Raw genomic sequence first — 20,479 nt, forward strand, 5'->3', positions numbered from 1 at the left:
CATCAATTGACCCTTGGTCCTCGCATGTGCCTATTGCCTTACGACCATGGCAAGGCTTTGACACTCTGAGCGAAGAAGATTTTGGGGTTCTCATCCAAAGTATCCGCCCCACTTCCTGTGACCTGGATCCTGGCCCAACTGGTCCGATAATGCAGTGCCCAGAACTGATCAGACCAGCATGACACAAAATAGCCCAGTGCTCCTTGCAAAGGGGACTATTCCCAGAGGAACTAAAGAAAGCAATCATAAAACCTCTCTTGAAGAAGGGACCAGGTGCTTTATCCTATAGTATCCAGCCTTTGTATATGTTATAAGCTATTTCCTAGGCAGCAGAAGGACCAGGTCCTTTATCCTATAGTATCCAGCCTTTGTATATATTATAAGCTATGTCCTAGTCATCAGAGGGACCAGGTCCTTTATCCTATAGTATCCAGCCTTTGTATGTAGAATAAGCTAATTTCCTAGTCAACAGAAGGACTAGGTCCTTTAGCTGGCTAGGATTTACCCACCCCTGACAGTGACACAGAGCCCTGCCCGCCCAGTAGACTGCCACCAGTTCCTCGTTAGATATAAGTCCGGTCTGTTAACGGGATTATATCGGGCCAGAAAACAGCCCACGGAGCATGTAACATTATACCGAGACATAGAAGCATGTGGTTCATGGATCGAGACAAAAAACAGCGCAAGATTAAAGTATATATATTTTTAAGTCTTTATTTTTGTTTTCCAGAGATATAACAGACTTACAGTACAAGTCTCAAAAACTGCTCCTTCTCACTGATAACACACAGTCATGGCAATTTTGTACAGCAATATAAAAATCTCACTCCCAGTACATGTCAGTAATGTGGACGTACAGCCACGTCCCCGCTGTATTCCATCACCACTTCTTCACACACACATCCAAACACAGCGCCGCGGGCTCAAACCAGATCTAGGGGATTCGTTTCCCAACCAAGGTCCCCAGTTCTCAAATTTCTCTGGCTTGCCCCTTGCTAAGAAGGCTAATCTGTCCATCAGCAGAGCGACATCAATGACCTGCATCCAGTGCTGGACAGAAGGGATTTGAGGGGGTTTCCAGTTTAATAGGACGGTTTTCCTGTCATAGAACATTAGGAGCCGGTACAACAACCTAAAATGTTTGGTCTGGATCAGATCACTGATTAGTCCCAGAAGACTGTTCTCCGGAGAACAGACTGCTGGTAGACCCAGTTTCTTATTTAGAAACTCAACCACCTCCAACCAGTACGCAGCAATAACTGGACAGCTCCAGATCATGTGGATCAGAGTCCCTCTGTCTCCATCACATCTAGTGCACTGGGCACAATCCAGTTTGTGCATACACTTCAGTCTAACTGGAGTTAAATAGATACGATGAAACCATTTGATCTGAATCTACTGATCCCTAGCACTAATAACTGTAGTCCTCCAGTTATACATTATCTCCTTCTCGTGTTTATCCTCCAATTCCGAAATATACGCCTTCCATTTTGCCAGAGATCTGGACAGTAATGAAGAAAGCTGTGACAAAAGGACCAAATAAAAGGAAGACACCGGCTTGTATTCCAGCTTGATCAGGTCTCTTCCAAATTGCTCTGCACACGCGTGTCTGAGCTGGAAGTACCTAAAAAGACTGGACTGGGGGAACTGCAATTCTCCCTTTAAGACCATGAAGGTCTTAAAATAATTATTAAGATATAACTGGGTAACATACTTAATGCCGTGTTGCGGCCAAAAGTCATTCAGGTTAAACAAAACAGGCAGTTTACTGTTTGGCCACAAAGGGAGCACCGGGGAGCACTGGATCTACCAACTTGCATACGTTAGTTGGACAGCCTGGTAGTATCTATATAAATTGGGCAAGGCCAGACCTCCCCTAACATAAGGCGCTTTTAGCGTATCGCTAGCAATCCTGGGTTGGGTGTTAGGCCAGAGAAATGGGGTAAGTAGTCTATCAATAGCCACAAAGTGGGATTTCTGAAGTATCACTGGGGCTGCCCTATAGAAATAGAAAAGCTTAGGCAATATTATCAACGACAGTGGAAGTGTCACCCATACCTTCAGCTTCTGAGTTATAAAATCTATACTAGGAATTACATTAAGAGGAGTAAATTAGTGTAGTTTTACACATTTAGGTGTAAACCACGTTGCCACCATGCCAACTATATTATTAAGGTGCACCATTTCAGAAATTTGGCCCAGACACAAAAATCAAAGAGATTTAAAAATGACACAAAAGGTACCGCATAAGATAAATGTCCCCCTATGTATCTTCCTAGGAATTATCAGATGTTTCCTAGAAGTCGTTATGTGGCATCAATGGAGCTTTTATATCCAAATATACAACCTGAAATAAACCTGTGAATCACCCAGAGATTTGTTGTTTGGCCTTACTGTATAAAGCTGTATATTATGTTGTTCTTGTGCATTTACAGTCAGGTCCATAAATATTGGGACATCGACAAAACTCAAAAATTTTTTGGCTCTATACACCACCACAATGAATTTGAAATGAAACAAACAAGATGTGCTTTAACTGCAGACTATCAGATTTAATTTGAGGGTATTTACATCCAAATCAGGTGAACGGTGTAGGAATTACAACAGTTTGCATTTTGTGTCTCCCACCAAAAGTAATGGGACATAATAATCATAAATCAAACTTTCACTTTTAAATACTTGGTTGCAAATCCTTTGCAGTCAATTACAGCCTGAAGTCTGGAACGCATATACATCACCAGATGCTGGGTTTCATCCCTGGTGATGCTCTGCCAGGCCTCTACTGCAACGGTCTTCAATTCCTGCTTGTTCTTGGGGCATTTTCCCTTCAGTTTTGTCTTAAGAAAGTGAAATGCATGCTCAATCGGATTCAGGTCAGGTGATTGACTTGGCCATTGCATAACATTCAACTTCTTTCCCTCAACTCTTTGGTTGCTTTTGCAATATGCTTTGGGTCATTGTCCATCTGCACTGTGAAGCGCCGTACAATGAGTTCTGAAGCATTTGGCCGCATTTGGCCGAAACACTTCAGAATTCATCCTGCTGCTTTTGTCAGCAGTCACATCATCAATAAATATAAGAGAACCAGTTCCATTGGCAGCCATACATGCCCACGCCATGACACTACCACCACCATGCTTCACTGATGAGGTGGTATGCTTAGGATTATGAGCAGTTCCTTTCCTTCACCATACTCTTCTCTTCCCATCACTCTGGTCCATCTGTCCATAGGATATTGTTCCAGAACTGGGAAGGCTTTTTTAGATGTCGTTTGGCAAACTCTAATCTGGCCTTCCTGTTTTTGAGGCTCACCAATGGTTTACATCTTGTGGTGAACCCTCTGTATTCACTTTAGTGAAGTCTTCTCTTGATTGTTGACTTTGACACACATACACCTACCTCCTGGAGAGTGTTCTTGATCTGGCCAACTGTTGTGAAGGGTGTTTTCTTCACCAGGGAAATAATTCTTTGGTCATCCACCACAGTTGTTTTCCGTGGTCTTCGGGTCTTTTGTTGTTTCTGAGCTCAGTGGTTTTGGCCACGCCTAATGTTTTTGCTATCTCTCTGATGGGTTTGTTTTGTTTATTCAGCCCAATGATGGCTTGCTTCACGGATAGTGACAGCTCTTTGGATCTCATCTTGATAGTTGACAGCAACAGATTCCAAATGAAGATAGCACACTTGAAATGAACTCTGGACCTTTTATCTGCTCATTGTAATTGGGATAATGAGGGAATAACACACACCTGGCCATGGAACAGCTGAGAAGCCAATTGTCCCATTACTTTTGGTTCCTTAACAAGTGGAAGGCACATATGCAAACTGTTGTAATTCCTACACCGTTCACCTGATTTGAATGTAAATACCCTCAAATTAAAGCTGACAGTCTGCAGTTAAAGCACATCTTGTTCGTTTCATTTCATATCCATTGTGGTGGTGTATAGAGCCAAAAATGTTACAATTGTGTTGATGTCCCAATATTTATGGACCTGACTGTATATATTTTTTTTGTTATAGTTTTTTTTATTCCCCACACCCAATTTATATAGAGAAAATATAAATGCATGTTACAAATGAAATAATCATCATTCGACAAGCAGAGCCCTAATGCGCTCCAGTACCTAGATAGGTTTACCATTACACCGCAGGAATGTACATATGGAGTTAATTATCACAGATCACCCGGTCAGATAAATCAGTGATATAGTCATCATGCCATCAATATCACTGTCTCCGCACAGGACGGTTAGTCTGTAGGAGCAATGAAGGTCACAGGACTAGGAGAAAATATATGAGCCAAGAAGACAATGTCTGTCAGTGACAATGGTGACGATGTCGTGGAGCAAATAGAAGATTTTATTTTATCTTTTGGCATTTGGTCTAAGTAGTGAATGGTCCTAACCTGTGGAGGGAAGCTCTTTCACATAGGACTTACCCTCCCTCGCTCCCCCAATGCTGCCATCTGCACTGCACTGTTGCTGCAGCATCGGGGGAGCAAGGGATGGTAGGCCCTATGTAAAAGAGCTGCCCCTCACAGATTACCACTGTTCACTAATTGAACCAAAAGCTGGAGAACACCTTGAAATACTGTATGAAGATGAAATATTACTATGTCCAAATACGTTATAAAACAATTACATGGAACGTCGTTACTTCTCTCCATGTCAATCTGGACTCTCCGGCAGCGTGGGTGGAGGTGTGAATACACTGATAAGAAGCAAGGTTCATGGGGACAGTTCATATTCTCTGCTCTGGAGGTAAACAAGGCTCTTTTCTTCTGAGCTTTACATTTTATGATAGAGCCAGGATAATTCCATCCAAAAAAATAACAACTACAAAAATCTGCGCGACAGCAAGTTGCAGACAAGTTGCTTGACTATTCTAAGACTTGCCGTAGAGCGAATCATGTTGCCATATAGCCCCAACTTTGTAAGGCTACTTTAACATTAGTGTTAGGTTTGTCCGACAGTCTGTTCTGGCAAGAGAACAGTCTGCCGGATCCGTACTAATGCTTGCACACATGTGCTGCAGGATAGCAATTCAACATTACAGGTTCTCTCTCTTGTGTGAATTCACTCATGTGTAACAACATTTGATTTCTGTGTAAAACCTTTCCCACGTTCTGAACATAAATGTGGCTTCTCTCCTTTGTGACTTCTCTCGTGTAAAACAAGATGTGATTTTCGTGTGAAACATTTTCCACATTCTGAACATGAATATGGCTTCTCTCCTTTGTGACTTCTCTCGTGTGTAACAAGATATGATTTTGTTGTAAAACATTTCCCACATTCTGAACATGAATATGGCTTCTCTCCTGTGTGACTTCTCTTGTGTAAAACAAGATGTGATTTTCGTGTGAAACATTTTCCACATTCTGAACATGAATACGGCTTCTGTCCTGTGTGAATTCTCTCATGTGTAACAAGATGTGTTTTATCTGCAAAACATTTCCCACATTCTGAACATGAATATGGTTTCTCCCCTGTGTGACTTCTCTCATGTATAACTAAAGTTGATTTCTGGGCAAAACATTTCCTACATTCTGAACATGAATACGGTTTCACTCCTGTGTGACTCCTCTGATGTGTAACAAGATGTGATTTATCTGCAAAACATTTACCACATTCTGAACATGAATACGGCTTCTCACCTGTGTGACTTCTCTGATGTGTAACAAGATATGATTTCTGTGTAAAACATTTCCCACATTCTGAACATGAATATGGCTTCTCTCCTTTGTGAATTTTCTCATGTCTAACAAGACTTGATTTATCTGTAAAACATTTCCCACATTCTGGACATGAATATGGTTTCTCCCCTGTGTGACTTTTCTCATGTGTAGCAAGATGGGATTCATCTGTAAAGCACTTACCACATTCTGAACAGGAGTATGGCTTCCTCCCTGTGCGAGTCATTTTGTGTGTAGAAAGACCTGAACTTTTTGTGAACTCTTTACCACGCTGAAAACATTTACCCCCTTTCTGACCTGCATTTGTGATAATTTTTGATTGGTCAGGAGAAGGTTCCTCACGATTAGAGGGATTATATGACAGATCTTTGCTGTGAAGTCCTGGATATAAATTAAGAGTAATAAGATTTCCTCCTGAAGGGCGTGGCGTGATATCTTTATCTTCTACATTATAATTTAGTGATAACATGACATCCTCAGAATTCTTATTGGGATTCTCTGTGAAGATAAAAATTTGAATTTGATTTTTTCAATTGACATCCTGCCTACTATCAACACATTTTGACCTTCAATGCCAAGTAAGCATCATATTAATACAACAAATCTACTGAGAATCTGTCCCCACATTCCTCAACACAAACTGCATTCATTATCAAATAGATCTTTTAAATCTGATGAAGATGGTGGTTTCATTAGAAAAATCCATGCCATAATGTCCACCTAGAGCTTAATTGTCAAGCTGATCCCCTGCTGCTGCTGAAATGCTGAAATCTCCCACACTCTCAGTACAAGCTGTAGTCTCCCTGGCTCTGCAGTAAGAGATCCCCCCATCATCCAGAAGCAGTTTCAGTGTGGTATTACAGATTCTAATTCCATCTTCAGCTTTATTTTACTGCAGCCTGTACTGAGCATGTGCGAGACAGCAGCAGAGGAGAAGATGCACTGAAAGGAGATTGTCAACTAAAGTTATAGATGTACGGAGACTGAATTTAGCTTGTCAATACAGGACTCATGAGGACTCTTTTTTTTTGGGGGGGGGGGGATGGCGGGCTGGTAATGCTGTCATAAAGGCAGTTTAAACTCTTAACAGTCAAATTAAATTAGAAAAACACTCCCCAAAACATCACTTTTTTAATTGTTTTATTAATTTTGACTTATGTCGAAGTAAATATATGCACAACTAGTGCATTTTTAACCCCTTAGTGACATAACTATTTTTATCCTTAAAGGGGTTATGCAAGAATGAAAGACCGACCCCACCCCCACCCTGCAGAATCTGTAAAGGGAAGCTTGCTTACCTGCTTCCCATTCCTTCTTCTTCGGACCTGTGATGCTCCATTGGGCTTCAGTGGTGTCAACATCCGGTTTGACATCACTGCAGCCAATTACTAGCCGCAGGAGTGTCACATGGTTACAAGGGGAGCCTGACACCGGCACGGCTTCAGCAATGTCAAACTGGATGTTGACATCGCTGAACTCCTGAAGAGCATCCCAAGCCGGGAGAAGAAGGAGCAGGAAGCCGGGACCGGGAAGCAGGTATGTAAGCTTCCCTTTGTAGGTCCCGATGAATAGGGGGTTTGCAAAAAACTCTCCCAATCTTGCCAACCCCTTTAAGGACCTGTAACATTTTCCCATTTGGTGTTCCAATGGTCATAACTTTTTTACTTTTCTTAAATTTAACTGTATGATCCCTTGAATTTTGTAGTAGGAGTTGTAGTTTTCTTTAGGAATTATTTTGGGGTACATATAGCCTATGTGGCGATGTGTACAGTAAAAGTCCTGGAAGGGGTGTATATCTCACCCAGGTTCCTCAACTGGGTGAGATATGTAAAATCCAGGAGTTGCTGGAGCTATTTGTTTTGTTGGAGTACAAGGGCTGCATTTTATTTGGACTGGGAAGGTAGGTTTGGTAGTGGGACCTTCCCAGTCCACACCCATTCCACAGCAGCTTTCCCCTAGCCTGAGGTCATCGCAGGTGAGGCCTACTGTAATCAAGGAGGAATAAAATCCACCCTCTGTGTGTCAGTCAGGGAGAAGAGAAACCTTGGAAGAAGAGGCCTACAGAGGCTCTGGGTGATCTCAGCCAGGATAGCTGAGGGGCCACAAGGCTACATGTAGCCGGATCTCTTTCTCGTATGTACTTGTGTTAGATGACCGGATATGCTAAGGCTTGGAGCCTGAGATACTGTGTAGAACCTGTATTCAGAGGTGAGTCAGGGAAAACTACTGTGTATTAATTAGAGCCCAGACGGGCAGGTGTTTATTTGATTTTGATGCTTCTGTTTGTGCGGGTACTGAAGTGCCACAATAAAGCACCAGTTTGGACATTAAATCCTGTTGTCTATGAAGAAGTTTGTGACTGCGACCCCCTGAGAGAGAGTGATCCCTTACAATTGGTGGAGGATGCGTGCAGTGCCCATGCTACAAGGACACAATGTTGTTGCTAGCGGCAACGAAAAGTGTCCATGCTGAAAAGTGTCCTGACCGAAATAGCCAGAAGCCTGTTTCTCCAGTGAATCTGTTGTTGTTGCAGATCTGGACAATTCGTGCTCTGTTGGAAGGAAATCTTGCAGTGATTTAAAGGGCCAGAAGCCCCAGAAAAGAGACTGATCTGTGGAAAAAAAAATAATTGGGGGTCACTAGTTGCTACAGGACTGTCTGTTACCATGGGTCTCATGGAGGAATATGTCAGGCGGTTGTGGCGGATAAAAACAGCATGAAGAGATGGCCACGCTGACTGGTTACACCCAAAGTGAATTAAAGCGGTTTGATGCAGAGCGGGAGGCTTTGGAGGCACAAATGCAGTTGGCCCTGAAGTAGGGGGTCTTCAACGGAAGCGCCTTGGCCTTGAATCCCGTCTTTTTCCGGACTGCGAGTCACACACTCTGAAGACTGTTCCTTGGATTCTCCAGCCACATCACCGACACCCTGGACCTTCACAAAGTGTCCCCTACACTTTGTGAAGGTCCAGGGTGTCGGTGATGTGGCTGGAGAATCCAAGGAACAGTCTTCAGAGTGTGTGACTCGCAGTCCGGAAAAAGACGGGATTCAAGGCCAAGGCGCTTCCTATGGCAACCACTGCATTAAAGAGTCTGTATGAGATTGTGGCGCCAGGAACCTAGGGCCGGAGGTTCCTAATATCCAGGAGAAGGAATATGTTCCTGGAGCACCCTCCTCTCCCGGGAGTGCCGAACCTGTGACGTCAATGGGTAAGAGCATTCCTGTTATTGCTTGTGTAGCAGACAAATTGAGCAAGGCTCTACAGGTTGGGCATGGACTAAAGACTAAAGAGTCCCACGGGCAGTCTGGTCCCAGCGAGGTCTTCCCACCGAGGAGACCGGGGACGCTCCAGTGCTGGAGGTGCCACGAGTGGGGACACACTGCTGACCAGTGCCCTGATACCTCAGAAGCCACGAACTGTGATGTGAGCCGGTGGCAGTTGTTACCTGCCGAGCCGGTAGGTGTTAAGATACCGGTACTGGAGACTGTTACAAAAATGTGTGAAATTGTGGTGGATGGCAGTCCGGTCCAAGCATTGGTGGACATTCATGCATATAGCAAGGACTATCCGGTGGCTCTCACTGAGGGTGATACTCCAATGGGAACTGGGACTTATGAACTTGAGGTTTATGCATGATGGAATGTTGGGCCGTGATTTCCCCTTATTCTGGGAATTGTGGGGAAATAGAAACACTTCTGCAGCAAGTGACGAAACTTCTGCAAAACTTGTGCCTATCCCTTTAAATGAAGGTGTGAGGGAGATGCACATTGAACGCAATGGTCTAAGTGAAATGACCATTGAAAACAATGGCGCAGATAAGGTGCAAAGTGAATTGTCAGTTACAAGAGGTAACTTTGGGATGGCTAAACCCAGGGATCCTATGCTAACCCGTGTAAGAGGAAGCGGGATAGTGAAACCCGAGGTTGACAAAACAGTTGTAAAATCTGAGGCAGATGTGGTTACTGAGAAAATGCCTAATGATAATGTGAAGTTATGTGAAATATGTAATTGTGATGATGATGATGATGACACCCCTTTTCCTTTGCAGGCTGCGATCGTGGAAGAAGCTCCCCCTGCTGGTAAAAATATATGTGATTTGACAATGCTGATTAATAAGGTAGCACACAGCTGAGGGAAAACACTGTGGTAAATGTGCAGGAAAGTGTGGCAGTGTTAGAGGGTGTACCACACGTACCAGGTGCGGGTAAGCAGTCTCCACAGTGTTCTATGGTTAGTGAGCTCGGGGGCAGGGTGGATGAAAATGAATTACAAGCCACAAAGGATGCCAAGTTGCACTTAGGCTACATGCACACGACCGTATGTGTTTTGCGGTCCGCAAATTGCGGATCCTCAAAAAAAACGGATGAAGTTCCGTATCGCATCCGTATTTTTTTGCGGATCTATTGTAATAATGCCTATCCCTGTCCGCAAACTAGAAAAAAATAGGACATGCACAATTTTTTTTGCGGAGCAATCGGAACGGACATACTGATGCGGACAGCACACGGTGTGCTATCCGCGTTTTTTGCGGACCCATTGAAATGAATGGGTCCGCATCCTATCCGCAAAAAAAAAACGGAATGGACACAGAAACAAAATACGGTCGTGTGCATGAGGCCTTAGAAGTTAACCTGTAAGCTAGGAGGGCACAATATGAGCAGAGTGAAGACAAGAAGATACAACTGGTCAGACAAGTAAAAGAAATGGAAGCGGAGCTTGTAGATCAGGGATGTCAAACTCGTGGCCCTCCAGCTGTTGCAAAACTACAACTCCCATCATGCCTGGGCATACTAAAGCTATCAGGGAATGATGGGAGTTGTAGTTTTGCAACATCTGGAGGGCCATGAGTTTGACATCCATGTTGTAGATGAAAGGAAGATGAATGTTCATTGGCCATAGCAGCTAGAAATAAGCTTGAGATGGATCTAAAAGACTTAGAGAGACAAATTAACTCTGCAAACCAAAATAGAGAAGAAGCCATCAAAAAACTGCGCAAAGTGCAGGCGTAAATTAAGGATTACCAAAAAGAGTTGGAAGTCACTAAAGCATCCAGAGATGATAGGTTAAGGGTCCATTCACATGTCTGTAGTGTGTTTTGCGGATCCACGGATCCGCAAAACACGGACACTGGCAATGTGCGTTCCACATTTTGCGGACCGCACATCGCCAGCACTAATAGAATATGCCTATTCTTGTCCGCAATTGCGGACAAGAATAGGACATGTTCTATTTTTTTCGGGAACGGAAATACAGACCTGGAAGTGCGGGTCCACATTTCCGGATCCAGGCCGCACATAGAAATGAATAGGTCCGCAATTCCGTTCCGCAAAATGCAGAACGAAATCGCGAACGTGTGAATGGAGCCTTAGTCAGTAAAGAAAATTTAAAGAAATTTTTAAGTCTGGAGGCGGAGATGATCAATATGCAGGAGGAGCTTGCTATGGCAGAGTGGCCCAACAGGGTTATACTGAACTGGCCAACGACAGACCGAGAAAGGCTACTCTCCAGATTGACCAGATGAATGCTGATCTGAAGGCCGAACGTAGTAATGCTCAGAAGAATGAAAATGCCGTCAGCAATTGGAGCGACAAAACAAGGAGTTAAAAACAAAATTGCAATAATTGGAAGACTCTATTGAAACCAAATTCAAAGCATCCATCACAGCCTTGGCAGCAAGGATCGGACAACTGGAGGAACAGCTTTATACTGAAACAAAAGAAAGACGGGCTAAAAGTAAACAAGTCTCTTGCTCAGAGAATAAGCTGAAGGATGTGCAAATGCAACTGGAAGATGAAAGGCGCAATGCTGAACAGTAGAAGAGGCCAAGAAATCTAAGTCAGCACCTGTCACAACCAGACAGCTGAGAAGCTCTGACAGAGGCCTTTCAGAACCTCCTCCTTGAGTTTCTGTGTTGTGGTATTCAGTTCCTCCTCTCGTTGGCCTCTCTCAGCTGTCATGTGTTGGACTGGTTGCTTCCCTTTGAATTCCTCCCCAGAATGCTTTTCTGGGCGGCTTATACTACTTCCTGGAGTGTGTGTGCATGCTGACTTTGTTCTCCTGTTTGCTACAAAGCTAGGTGTTGTACCTTTATCTGTTGTTTTCTGTTTGCTGGATCCCAGGTGACCCCGACTCCCAGGGAAAGTGCCAGGTCTTCTGCAGGGGTCTCCCTTGGTTCCTTAGCTTTTGGATCCAGCGAGTCATTTATACATGTTGCTTTGCCTTGTTTCCTGTACACCATCCGTGACATTATAAGCCGCCATAACCGTCTCAAGCATGGATCCGGTTTCACTTTTGGCTGAACTCTTCCAGGGTCTTTCATTGGAGGTAGCTGATCTCCGTAAGACTTTTTCTCAGCTTCAAGTGACCGGTTCAGCTTGCGTTCATGGAGTTTGTTCTGAGCCTAAGATCTCGCTCCCGGATACGTTCTCCGGGGGTAGTGAGAATTTTGTGCGTTTTAGAGAGGCTTGCAAACTCCATTTTCGCCTTCTTCCCCACTCCTCTGGTGATGAGGAACGGAGGGTGGGGATCATTATATCGCTGCTCAGAGGTAACGCTCAGTCCTGGGCCTTTTCACTGCCGGAGGGGGCACGGCCTCTCCGTTCAGTGGATGAATTCTTTTTAGCCCTGGGTCAGATATATGATGATCCGGATCGTATTGCTCTGGCTGAGTCTAAACTACGTCTATTATGCCAGGGTAAACAATCCGCAGAAATATACTGTTCAGAATTTCGGAGATGGGCAGTTGATACTGGTTGGAATGATGCTGCGCTCCGAAGTCAATTTTGCCATGGTCTTTCAGAGGGATTGAAAGATGCATTTGCCTTTCATGAGAGGCCTATTTCTTTGGACTCTGCTATGTCTCAGGCCGTTCGTATTGACAGGCGTCTTAGAGAGAGAGGAGAGATCTCTCCTTCCTGTCATACTCAGTCCCAGGACTGTGCAGCGGTCCCATTCTGTGCGCAGGGGTCTCAGTCGCCGTCAGCCCCTTCTGAGCAGGAGCCCATGCAGCTGGGGTTGGTTGCTTCTTACAATAGAAGATTCAGCTCGCATGGGAGGGTTTGTTTTTGTTGTGGAGGTATAAATCATTTGGCAAATATTTGTCCCTCTAGGAGATTCAGGCAGTTTTCTGGGAGTAATAAAGAAACAAACAGGAAAAAATCTTTTAAAAATGTTCCGTCTGTTACTATTGGCAGGGTTGAGGCGGAAATTGAAGGTTTTCCATTTGCTTGTAGTTCCCGTTTTGTCCTGCCGGCTAGGGTGGCGCTAGAGAGCAAGAACATTTTTTGTGAGATTTTTGTGGATAGTGGAGCAGCGGTCAATCTCATTGATAATCAATTTGCGATAACTCATGGTTTCCAGGTGCGCACTTTGGGAAAGGATATTCCTGTTTTTGCTATCGATTCCGCTCCACTTTCTCAAAAATCATTAAAGGGCATAGTTCACAATATCCGTTTAATTGTGAGTGATGCTCATGTTGAGGATGTGTCATGTTTCGTTCTTAGCGGTTTACCTACCCCTCTGGTGTTGGGGCTGCCCTGGCTCACTAAGCATAACCCCACCATTGATTGGCAAGCGAGGCAAATAAATGGTTGGAGTGACTTTTGCAGAGAGAATTGCCTCACGACATCTGTTTCTGAGGTTGCTACTAAGACTGTACCATCTTTTCTCTCAGAATTTTCGGATGTCTTCTCTGAGAGTGGAGTTCAGGATTTGCCCCCGCACAGGGAGTACGATTGCCCTATTAATCTCATCCCAGACGCCAAGCTGCCTAAATCTCGTTTATACAATCTTTCCCAACCTGAGAGGATCGCTATGCGTGCTTATATCTCTGAGAGTCTGAGAAAAGGACACATACGACCCTCGAAGGTCACCTGTTGCCGCTGTTTTTTTCTTTGTTAAGAAAAAAGATGGTTCTTTAAGACCTTGTCTGGATTTCAGGGAGCTGAACAATATCACAATTCGTGACCCTTATCCGCTTCCTCTGATCCCGGACCTGTTTAACCAGGTTGTTGGGGCTAAAGTCTTTTCCAAATTAGATTTAAGAGGGGCATACAACCTGGTCAGGGTCAGAGAAGGGGACGAATGGAAGACGGCCTTCAATACCCCTGAGGGCCATTTTGAAAATTTGGTTATGCCTTTTGGTTTGATGAATGCCCCAGCCGTTTTTCAGCATTTCGTGAACAGCATTTTTTATCATTTGATGGGAAAATTTGTATTGGTGTATTTGGATGACATTTTGATTTTTTCTCCCAATTTCAAAACTCATAAGGAACATTTACGTCAGGTCTTGCTCATCCTGCGGGAGAATAAATTATATGCGAAACTGGAAAAATGTATGTTTGCGGTTCCAGAAATTCAATTTCTGGGGTTTCTTCTCTCGGCTTCTGGTTTTCGCATGGACCCCGAGAAGGTCCACGCTGTGCTTGAGTGGGAGCTTCCTGAGAATCAGAAGGCGCTGATGCGTTTTTTGGGCTTAGACAATTATAACAGGAAGTTCATTTTGAATTATTCTACTATTGTTAAACCACTCACTGATATGACCAGAAAGGGGGTAGATTTTTCTTCTTGGTCAGTAGAGGCGCGTAAGGCTTTTTCTGATATCAAGGAGAGTTTTGCTTCCGCTCCCATCTTGGTGCAACCTGATGTTTCTTTACCCTTCATAGTTGAGGTTGATGCTTCTGAGGTGGGTGTGGGGGCGGTCTTGTCTCAGGGTTCCTCTCCTGCCAATTGGCGACCGTGTGCCTTTTTCTCAAGAAAACTCTCCTCCGCAGAGAGAAATTACGATGTGGGAGATAGGGAATTGTTGGCCATCAAGTTGGCTTTTGAGGAATGGCGCCATTGGCTAGAGGGAGCCAGACACCCTATTACCGTATTTACTGACCATAAAAATCTGGCCTACTTGGAGTCAGCCAAGCGTCTGAACCCGAGACAGGCCAGATGGTCTTTGTTCTTTTCTAGGTTTAATTTTGTTCCGTTCCGCCCTGGAGTTAAGAATGTGAAGGCAGATGCCCTGTCACGTTGTTTTCCGGGAGGCGGGAATTTTGAAGACCCGGGTCCCATTTTGGCTGAAGGTGTGGTGGTCTCTGCTCTTTTTCCTGAATTGGAGGCAGAGGTGCAGGCAGCCCAGTCAGAGGCTCCTGATCTTTGTCCTCCTGGGAGGTTGTTTGTGCCTCTCGCTTTAAGACACAAGATTTTTAAAGAACACCACGATACGGTCCTTGCTGGGCACCCGGGGGTAAGAGCCACACTGGATCTCATCGCTCGGAGATTCTGGTGGCCTGCGCTTCGTAAGTCGGTTGAGGGTTTTGTGGCAGCCTGTGAGACTTGCGCTCGTGCCAAAGTCCCTCATTCACGGCCATCAGGTCCTCTCCTTCCCTTACCCATTCCTTCCCGTCCTTGGACACATCTGTCCATGGACTTCATAACGGACCTGCCTCGTTCCTCGGGGAAGACCATGATTCTGGTGGTGGTGGACCGTTTTAGCAAAATGGTGCATTTCATCCCTTTTCCTGGTTTGCCCAATGCTAAGACGCTGGCGCAGGCATTTATTGATCACATTGTCAAATTGCACGGTATTCCTTCAGACATAGTCTCTGATAGGGGCACGCAGTTTGTTTCCAGATTCTGGAAGGCTTTCTGTTCTCGCTTGGGGGTTCGGTTGTCATTCTCTTCTGCTTTCCACCCGCAGTCGAATGGCCAGACAGAGCGCGTCAATCAGAATCTGGAGACATATCTGCGCTGTTTTGTGGCAGAGAATGAAGGGAATTGGTGTTCTTTTTTGTCCCTTGCTGAGTTTGCTTTAAATAACCGTCGTCAGTAGTCCTCTGATAAGTCACCATTTTTTGGGGCATATGGGTTTCATCCGCAGTTTGGGACTTTCTCGGGAGAGGGGTCTTCTGGTTTACCTGATGAGGACAGATTCTCCTCCTCTTTGTCATCTATTTGGCAAAAGATTCAGGATAATCTAAAGAGCATGAGTGAGAGATATAAGCGTGTGGCAGATAAGAGACGTGTGCTTGGTCCGGACCTGAATGTTGGTGATCTGGTGTGGTTGTCTACCAAGAATATCAAATTGAAGGTTCCCTCCTGGAAGTTGGGTCCTAGGTTTATTGGGCCTTACAAAATCCTGTCTGTCATCAATCCTGTTGCATACTGTCTTGATCTTCCTCAGACTTGGAAGATCCATAATGTTTTTCATAAGTCCTTATTGAAACCTTATGTTCAACCCATTGTACCCTCGCCTTTGCCTCCTCCTCCGATTATGGTTGATGGGAATCTTGAATTTCAGGTCTCTAGGATTGTGGATTCTCGTCTTGTCCGCGGTTCTCTTCAGTACCTTGTTCATTGGGAGGGGTATGGTCCTGAGGAGAGGATGTGGGTCCCAGTGACGGACATTAAGGCCTCTCGTCTCATCAGGGCTTTCCATAGGTCCCATCCTGAGAAGGTGGGTTCTGAGTGTCCGGAGTCCACTCGTAGAGGGAGGGGTACTGTCACAACCAGACAGCTGAGAAGCTCTGACAGAGGCCTTTCAGAACCTCCTCCTTGAGTTTCTGTGTTGTGGTATTCAGTTCCTCCTCTCGTTGGCCTCTCTCAGCTGTCATGTGTTGGACTGGTTGCTTCCCTTTGAATTCCTCCCCAGAATGCTTTTCTGGGCGGCTTATACTACTTCCTGGAGTGTGTGTGCATGCTGACTTTGTTCTCCTGTTTGCTACAAAGCTAGGTGTTGTACCTTTATCTGTTGTTTTCTGTTTGCTGGATCCCAGGTGACCCTGACTCCCTCCGTATCTTGTGTAGGGAGCCGGTGGTCGTGTCCCCTCACTATTGTAGGGTGCTCAGGGCTTTATAGTCAAGGTTCCTGGATATGCAAACCTCCACCATTAGGATCTTTGCATAGGCTGAGCAGCCAGGGAAAGTGCCAGGTCTTCTGCAGGGGTCTCCCTTGGTTCCTTAGCTTTTGGATCCAGCGAGTCATTTATACATGTTGCTTTGCCTTGTTTCCTGTACACCGTCCGTGACAGCACCTGTTGAGAATGGGTCTGAAGATGGTGGCGCTGCGGTTCCGTCCGAGGCAGAGAAGATGGAAGAAGTTTCTGCTGAACAATTTGAAAGGGCTGATATGGATGAAGAAGCCAAGAGACTCATGGCAGTGAGTGGTCAGGACTTGTTTATAATAGACATCCGCTCCGTCGCCAATGCTTTCCAGGAAGTCCACAGGCTTCTGGGGAGAAAATACAGTAAGATAGACAACCAATATGCAGATGCTGTCTACTTCTCTGGTATGGCTCTCCTGGAGCTTGCATGAATGGAGAACAATGTCATGGGTGACCCTCTGGAGGGAAGGCCAGAAGAGGAAGATGAAGACTCTAATAAGAACCCCAATATCCGCAGTGCTTCCAATACCAATGAGAAAGAAAAGGAGGAATTAAAAGTGCAAGTATATGATGCCATGTCTGAGAAAGATGAGAAGGCTAAAAAAGTGAATGGAGACTCCAAAGAGACACAGGCTGAAGAATCTAAGGGCGATGAGTTGGAGTGGGAGAAATTCTCAGATGCTGCAGAGCTCAAAGAAGAGGCTGAAGGAGAGTCTGCCGAAGTGGAAGTGGACTGACAAGAAGGAAGTGAACTAGAGGCACTTAAAAGAAGCGAGTGGGGATAAGCATGCTCTGCTAATGGAGCTCCGTAAAAGGAGAAAGAGTCTGGACACGACCATGGCTGGAAACAACTGTGCGAACAGTTCAGTCAAGAGATGCAGCAGTCCAAGAAAGGGCCCGAGTATGTGCAAGAGCCAGAGAAGTTAATGGGAGAGCATGTTTGTCACGATCAGTGGGGGGGGGGGGAAAACTCCACACTAAACACAGGAGGAAAGGGGAGCAGTAACTGGGCCAGAAAATAGGTAAGAAACAGGTCACCTCCTAAACAACCCTAATCCGGGCCCTAACTACCTATCAATATGAATAGACCTTGAAGGTGGGAATATTCATATGCTGAATACCTAGGCCCTTATATCCCTATAAGTCACTGGAATGAGGTTAGGACCAGAGACAACCCATTCCTCCCCAGAAGGAAGGATGAATGGAAGTCTCTGTCTTAAGCCCAGATACAAACAACAGGGACTATAACAAACACAAAACAATAAGAACAGACAAGACTTATCTGAAAGTAGAAAAATGGCAACTCCAGAAGCACCACAGAGTAAAACCGACCAGCTATTTAGAAAGCAGGAAGAAAATCTATAAACCGCACCTCGAAAAGTGAGAAGCTGCTACTTATGGGAAAGGTAGTTTACCAACAAGCAACACCTGAAGCAAGCGGTGTGGCATTCACCAAAACACAGACACAATAAGATCCACAGTGAACTTGTCAATTTAACCCACGAGTTGCCAGTCTCTCCTATCTCCTGGTACCTGCTACGGGAACGTCTGTGACACTGTTGTTTGGAAAAAAATATCTTCTGAAGGAAGTATCAGAAGCCAAGATCGAAACGCTGAGAGTAAAGAAAAAAGAAAAGATGCAATCCTTTGAGGAAATAGAGAGATGAAGAGAGAGAGGTCAAAAGGTGCGAGAGTGCAGCAGGAGCTCTGCTGGGGCTGAATTTTTAAATCCTTTTCTCAAAGGTCGAGCTCAAGCAAAACTGTTAAGTGGTTAAAGAAATAAACGGCATGTTGTAAGGGGCGGGGCAACAAAGTGGGGAAGTCACATGATCAGCAGATGAAATTGACTTCTCTTATGAGGACAGTTTTAGAGCTGTATTATATTTTTTGGGTAAACCCCCTTTAACTATTACAATGGAAATCACCAAACTGTATGGATTGTAGTTTAATCCCTTTCCCGCACAATGATGTACCCCTTAGTCAATGGCGGCACGTAATTCCTGCACAGTGGCGTACATGTATCCATCATGACAGCACAGACACAAACGCTGTGCCCCCATAATCCCCAGTGGGTGTGTGGATGTGACTGACTGTTATGTCCTGCAGGAACAGCCAGGATCAGAGAAGAATCTGATTAGAGATCACTGTCAGCTGAATAAGGGGAACACTTCATGATGTGATGGGGACATCTACAATCAAAGAGCAGCGCAGCAGCCGAAGATCAGATTCTCCTCCTGCCCTGAAGGCACCAAGGACAGAATCTGAAGTCACTTTCTCCATTCAGGATTCCATACCTGTGGTGACATCTCCTGGAATGTCCTCCTCCATCTCACTCTTACACGGGGGATCGCCCATCATCTTCTCTTCTTCATTCTCCACTTTAATATCAGTCATATCTTCTCCCTGATTTCTCATCTGCAACAATTCAGTACAATACAGCGGACAGGTGGGAAATATAACAGATCCACATAAGAGACCCCCACAATCTATGACCCCTCTATGACTGCAGGACCTCCTATATAGATGTGTATAGGACCCAGCTCCATCTACCTGAGGATTCTCTAGGACATTCTCCTCTGGAGAGTTCTGGGAATACAGAAGACGGGGATATCTCTCTGGTGGATTTCTCCTACGGGATTCAACTGTGGAGACACAAGCACACAGTGACTGAATACATGGCCTCCTGTAGAGCTGTCTATAGATCAGACATTTCTCTCAGCTCCTTCACTTCTAGCTTTAGTTATCAGGGATAAATAATATTCTGCTCCTCAACACCTGTGCCGAGGCCTCAGCACCTAGCAGACCACAGGCCCAAAGTAACCACCAGCAAATGGCGAACAGTGGACCAACAATAACACATTCTGAGGATAAGGATACAGTTATACATGTGAAGGCTGGGGGGATTCTTTTAAATGGCATCTGGCTGTAGATTTGTACCTTAGAGGCTCTGCTTTCTCTGCACATTAATTGACAGGACCAGGTGTGATGATGTTTACACTGCCTGGAGTTGCAGACAGAGCAGAGCCTCTAGGTGTAATGGCAACGCCCCCGTTGCTCCTAGAGGCTCATTTGCATATATTAGAACCTAATTTTTCTCAGCAATGCGGACACATATGAACATGGGACCAACACAGATCCATTCAGCTGCCAAGTGCACATGTAACGATCAGCCAGTGTCATAGGTACAAATATTCTGACAGATGCCCTTTAAGAGTGCTCTGCAGCACCCTAACAACTAAAAAAGAAAAACTGTCAGGGTATTATCAGACACAGTACAGGGAGTAAGTAAAACAACTAATACAACTAAAGTGTCATGTAAGTGATGTGGGAGGGAACACCACACCAACAACAGGAGGGTAGAGAAAAGGAACTAGGCCTCAAAGCTAGGGAAAGGAAAACGGTCACCACCTATGGAAACCCTAATCCTAGCCCTGACTCCTATCTCTATGAACGGACCTTGAGGGTAGGAATGTTTATATACTGGAACCTATGACCCGGGAAACCCTGAATTGCCTTGGAATAGAGTCAGGGCTTGAGACAACCTGTTCCTTCCAATATGAATGAACAAGCGTCTCACTGAGGCGGAGTAACAAAACACACAGGGGAAACAACAAAATATGAAAAGGGAAGTAACACTTAACTTCTGGAGTAAATGGACGAGCAGGAACTCAGAAGAGGACAACACACCAGCTCTTCCAGTACAAAACTGAAGCTATCAACCGCATAGCATGATGGGTGAAGCCAGACTAAAAAGAGTAGGAATGACCACTAAGCTACACCTGAGACAAGAGGACAAGAGGTGTGGTCATCACCAACAACACTGAAACAAGTGAAATCAAAGAATCTGTCAGATCACACCACGTGCCGCCAGTCTCTTAGATCTTCTGACACCCGTCATGTTAGAGACCGTGACAGTAC

The 20,479-nt window shown here is 44.9% G+C and overlaps 1 protein-coding gene across 3 annotated transcripts in view; it reads right to left on the minus strand.

The window, feature by feature from the left end:
- Positions 1 to 4,041: 4,041 nt before the first annotated feature.
- The window catches only part of LOC122925059 (oocyte zinc finger protein XlCOF6.1-like), a 47,609-nt gene continuing 31,171 nt past the window's right edge, over positions 4,042 to 20,479 (minus strand). For 2 of the 3 annotated variants that reach the window (XM_044276590.1, XM_044276591.1), the window contains exons 2-4: positions 19,112 to 19,203; positions 18,856 to 18,976; positions 4,042 to 6,187 (exon numbers count right to left, since the gene is read on the minus strand). In XM_044276590.1, the coding sequence (XP_044132525.1) occupies positions 5,073 to 6,187; positions 18,856 to 18,976; positions 19,112 to 19,203 (1,328 nt within the window). In that variant the 3' untranslated portion in view covers positions 4,042 to 5,072. Of the gene's footprint in view, positions 6,188 to 16,711; positions 16,909 to 18,855; positions 19,090 to 19,111; positions 19,204 to 20,479 lie in introns of those variants that run through there. The other variant, XM_044276592.1, reaches the window with a different exon arrangement.

The sequence above is a fragment of the Bufo gargarizans genome, chromosome 1 (genome assembly GCF_014858855.1).
Source record: "Bufo gargarizans isolate SCDJY-AF-19 chromosome 1, ASM1485885v1, whole genome shotgun sequence".
Classification (NCBI taxonomy): Eukaryota; Metazoa; Chordata; class Amphibia; order Anura; family Bufonidae; genus Bufo; species Bufo gargarizans.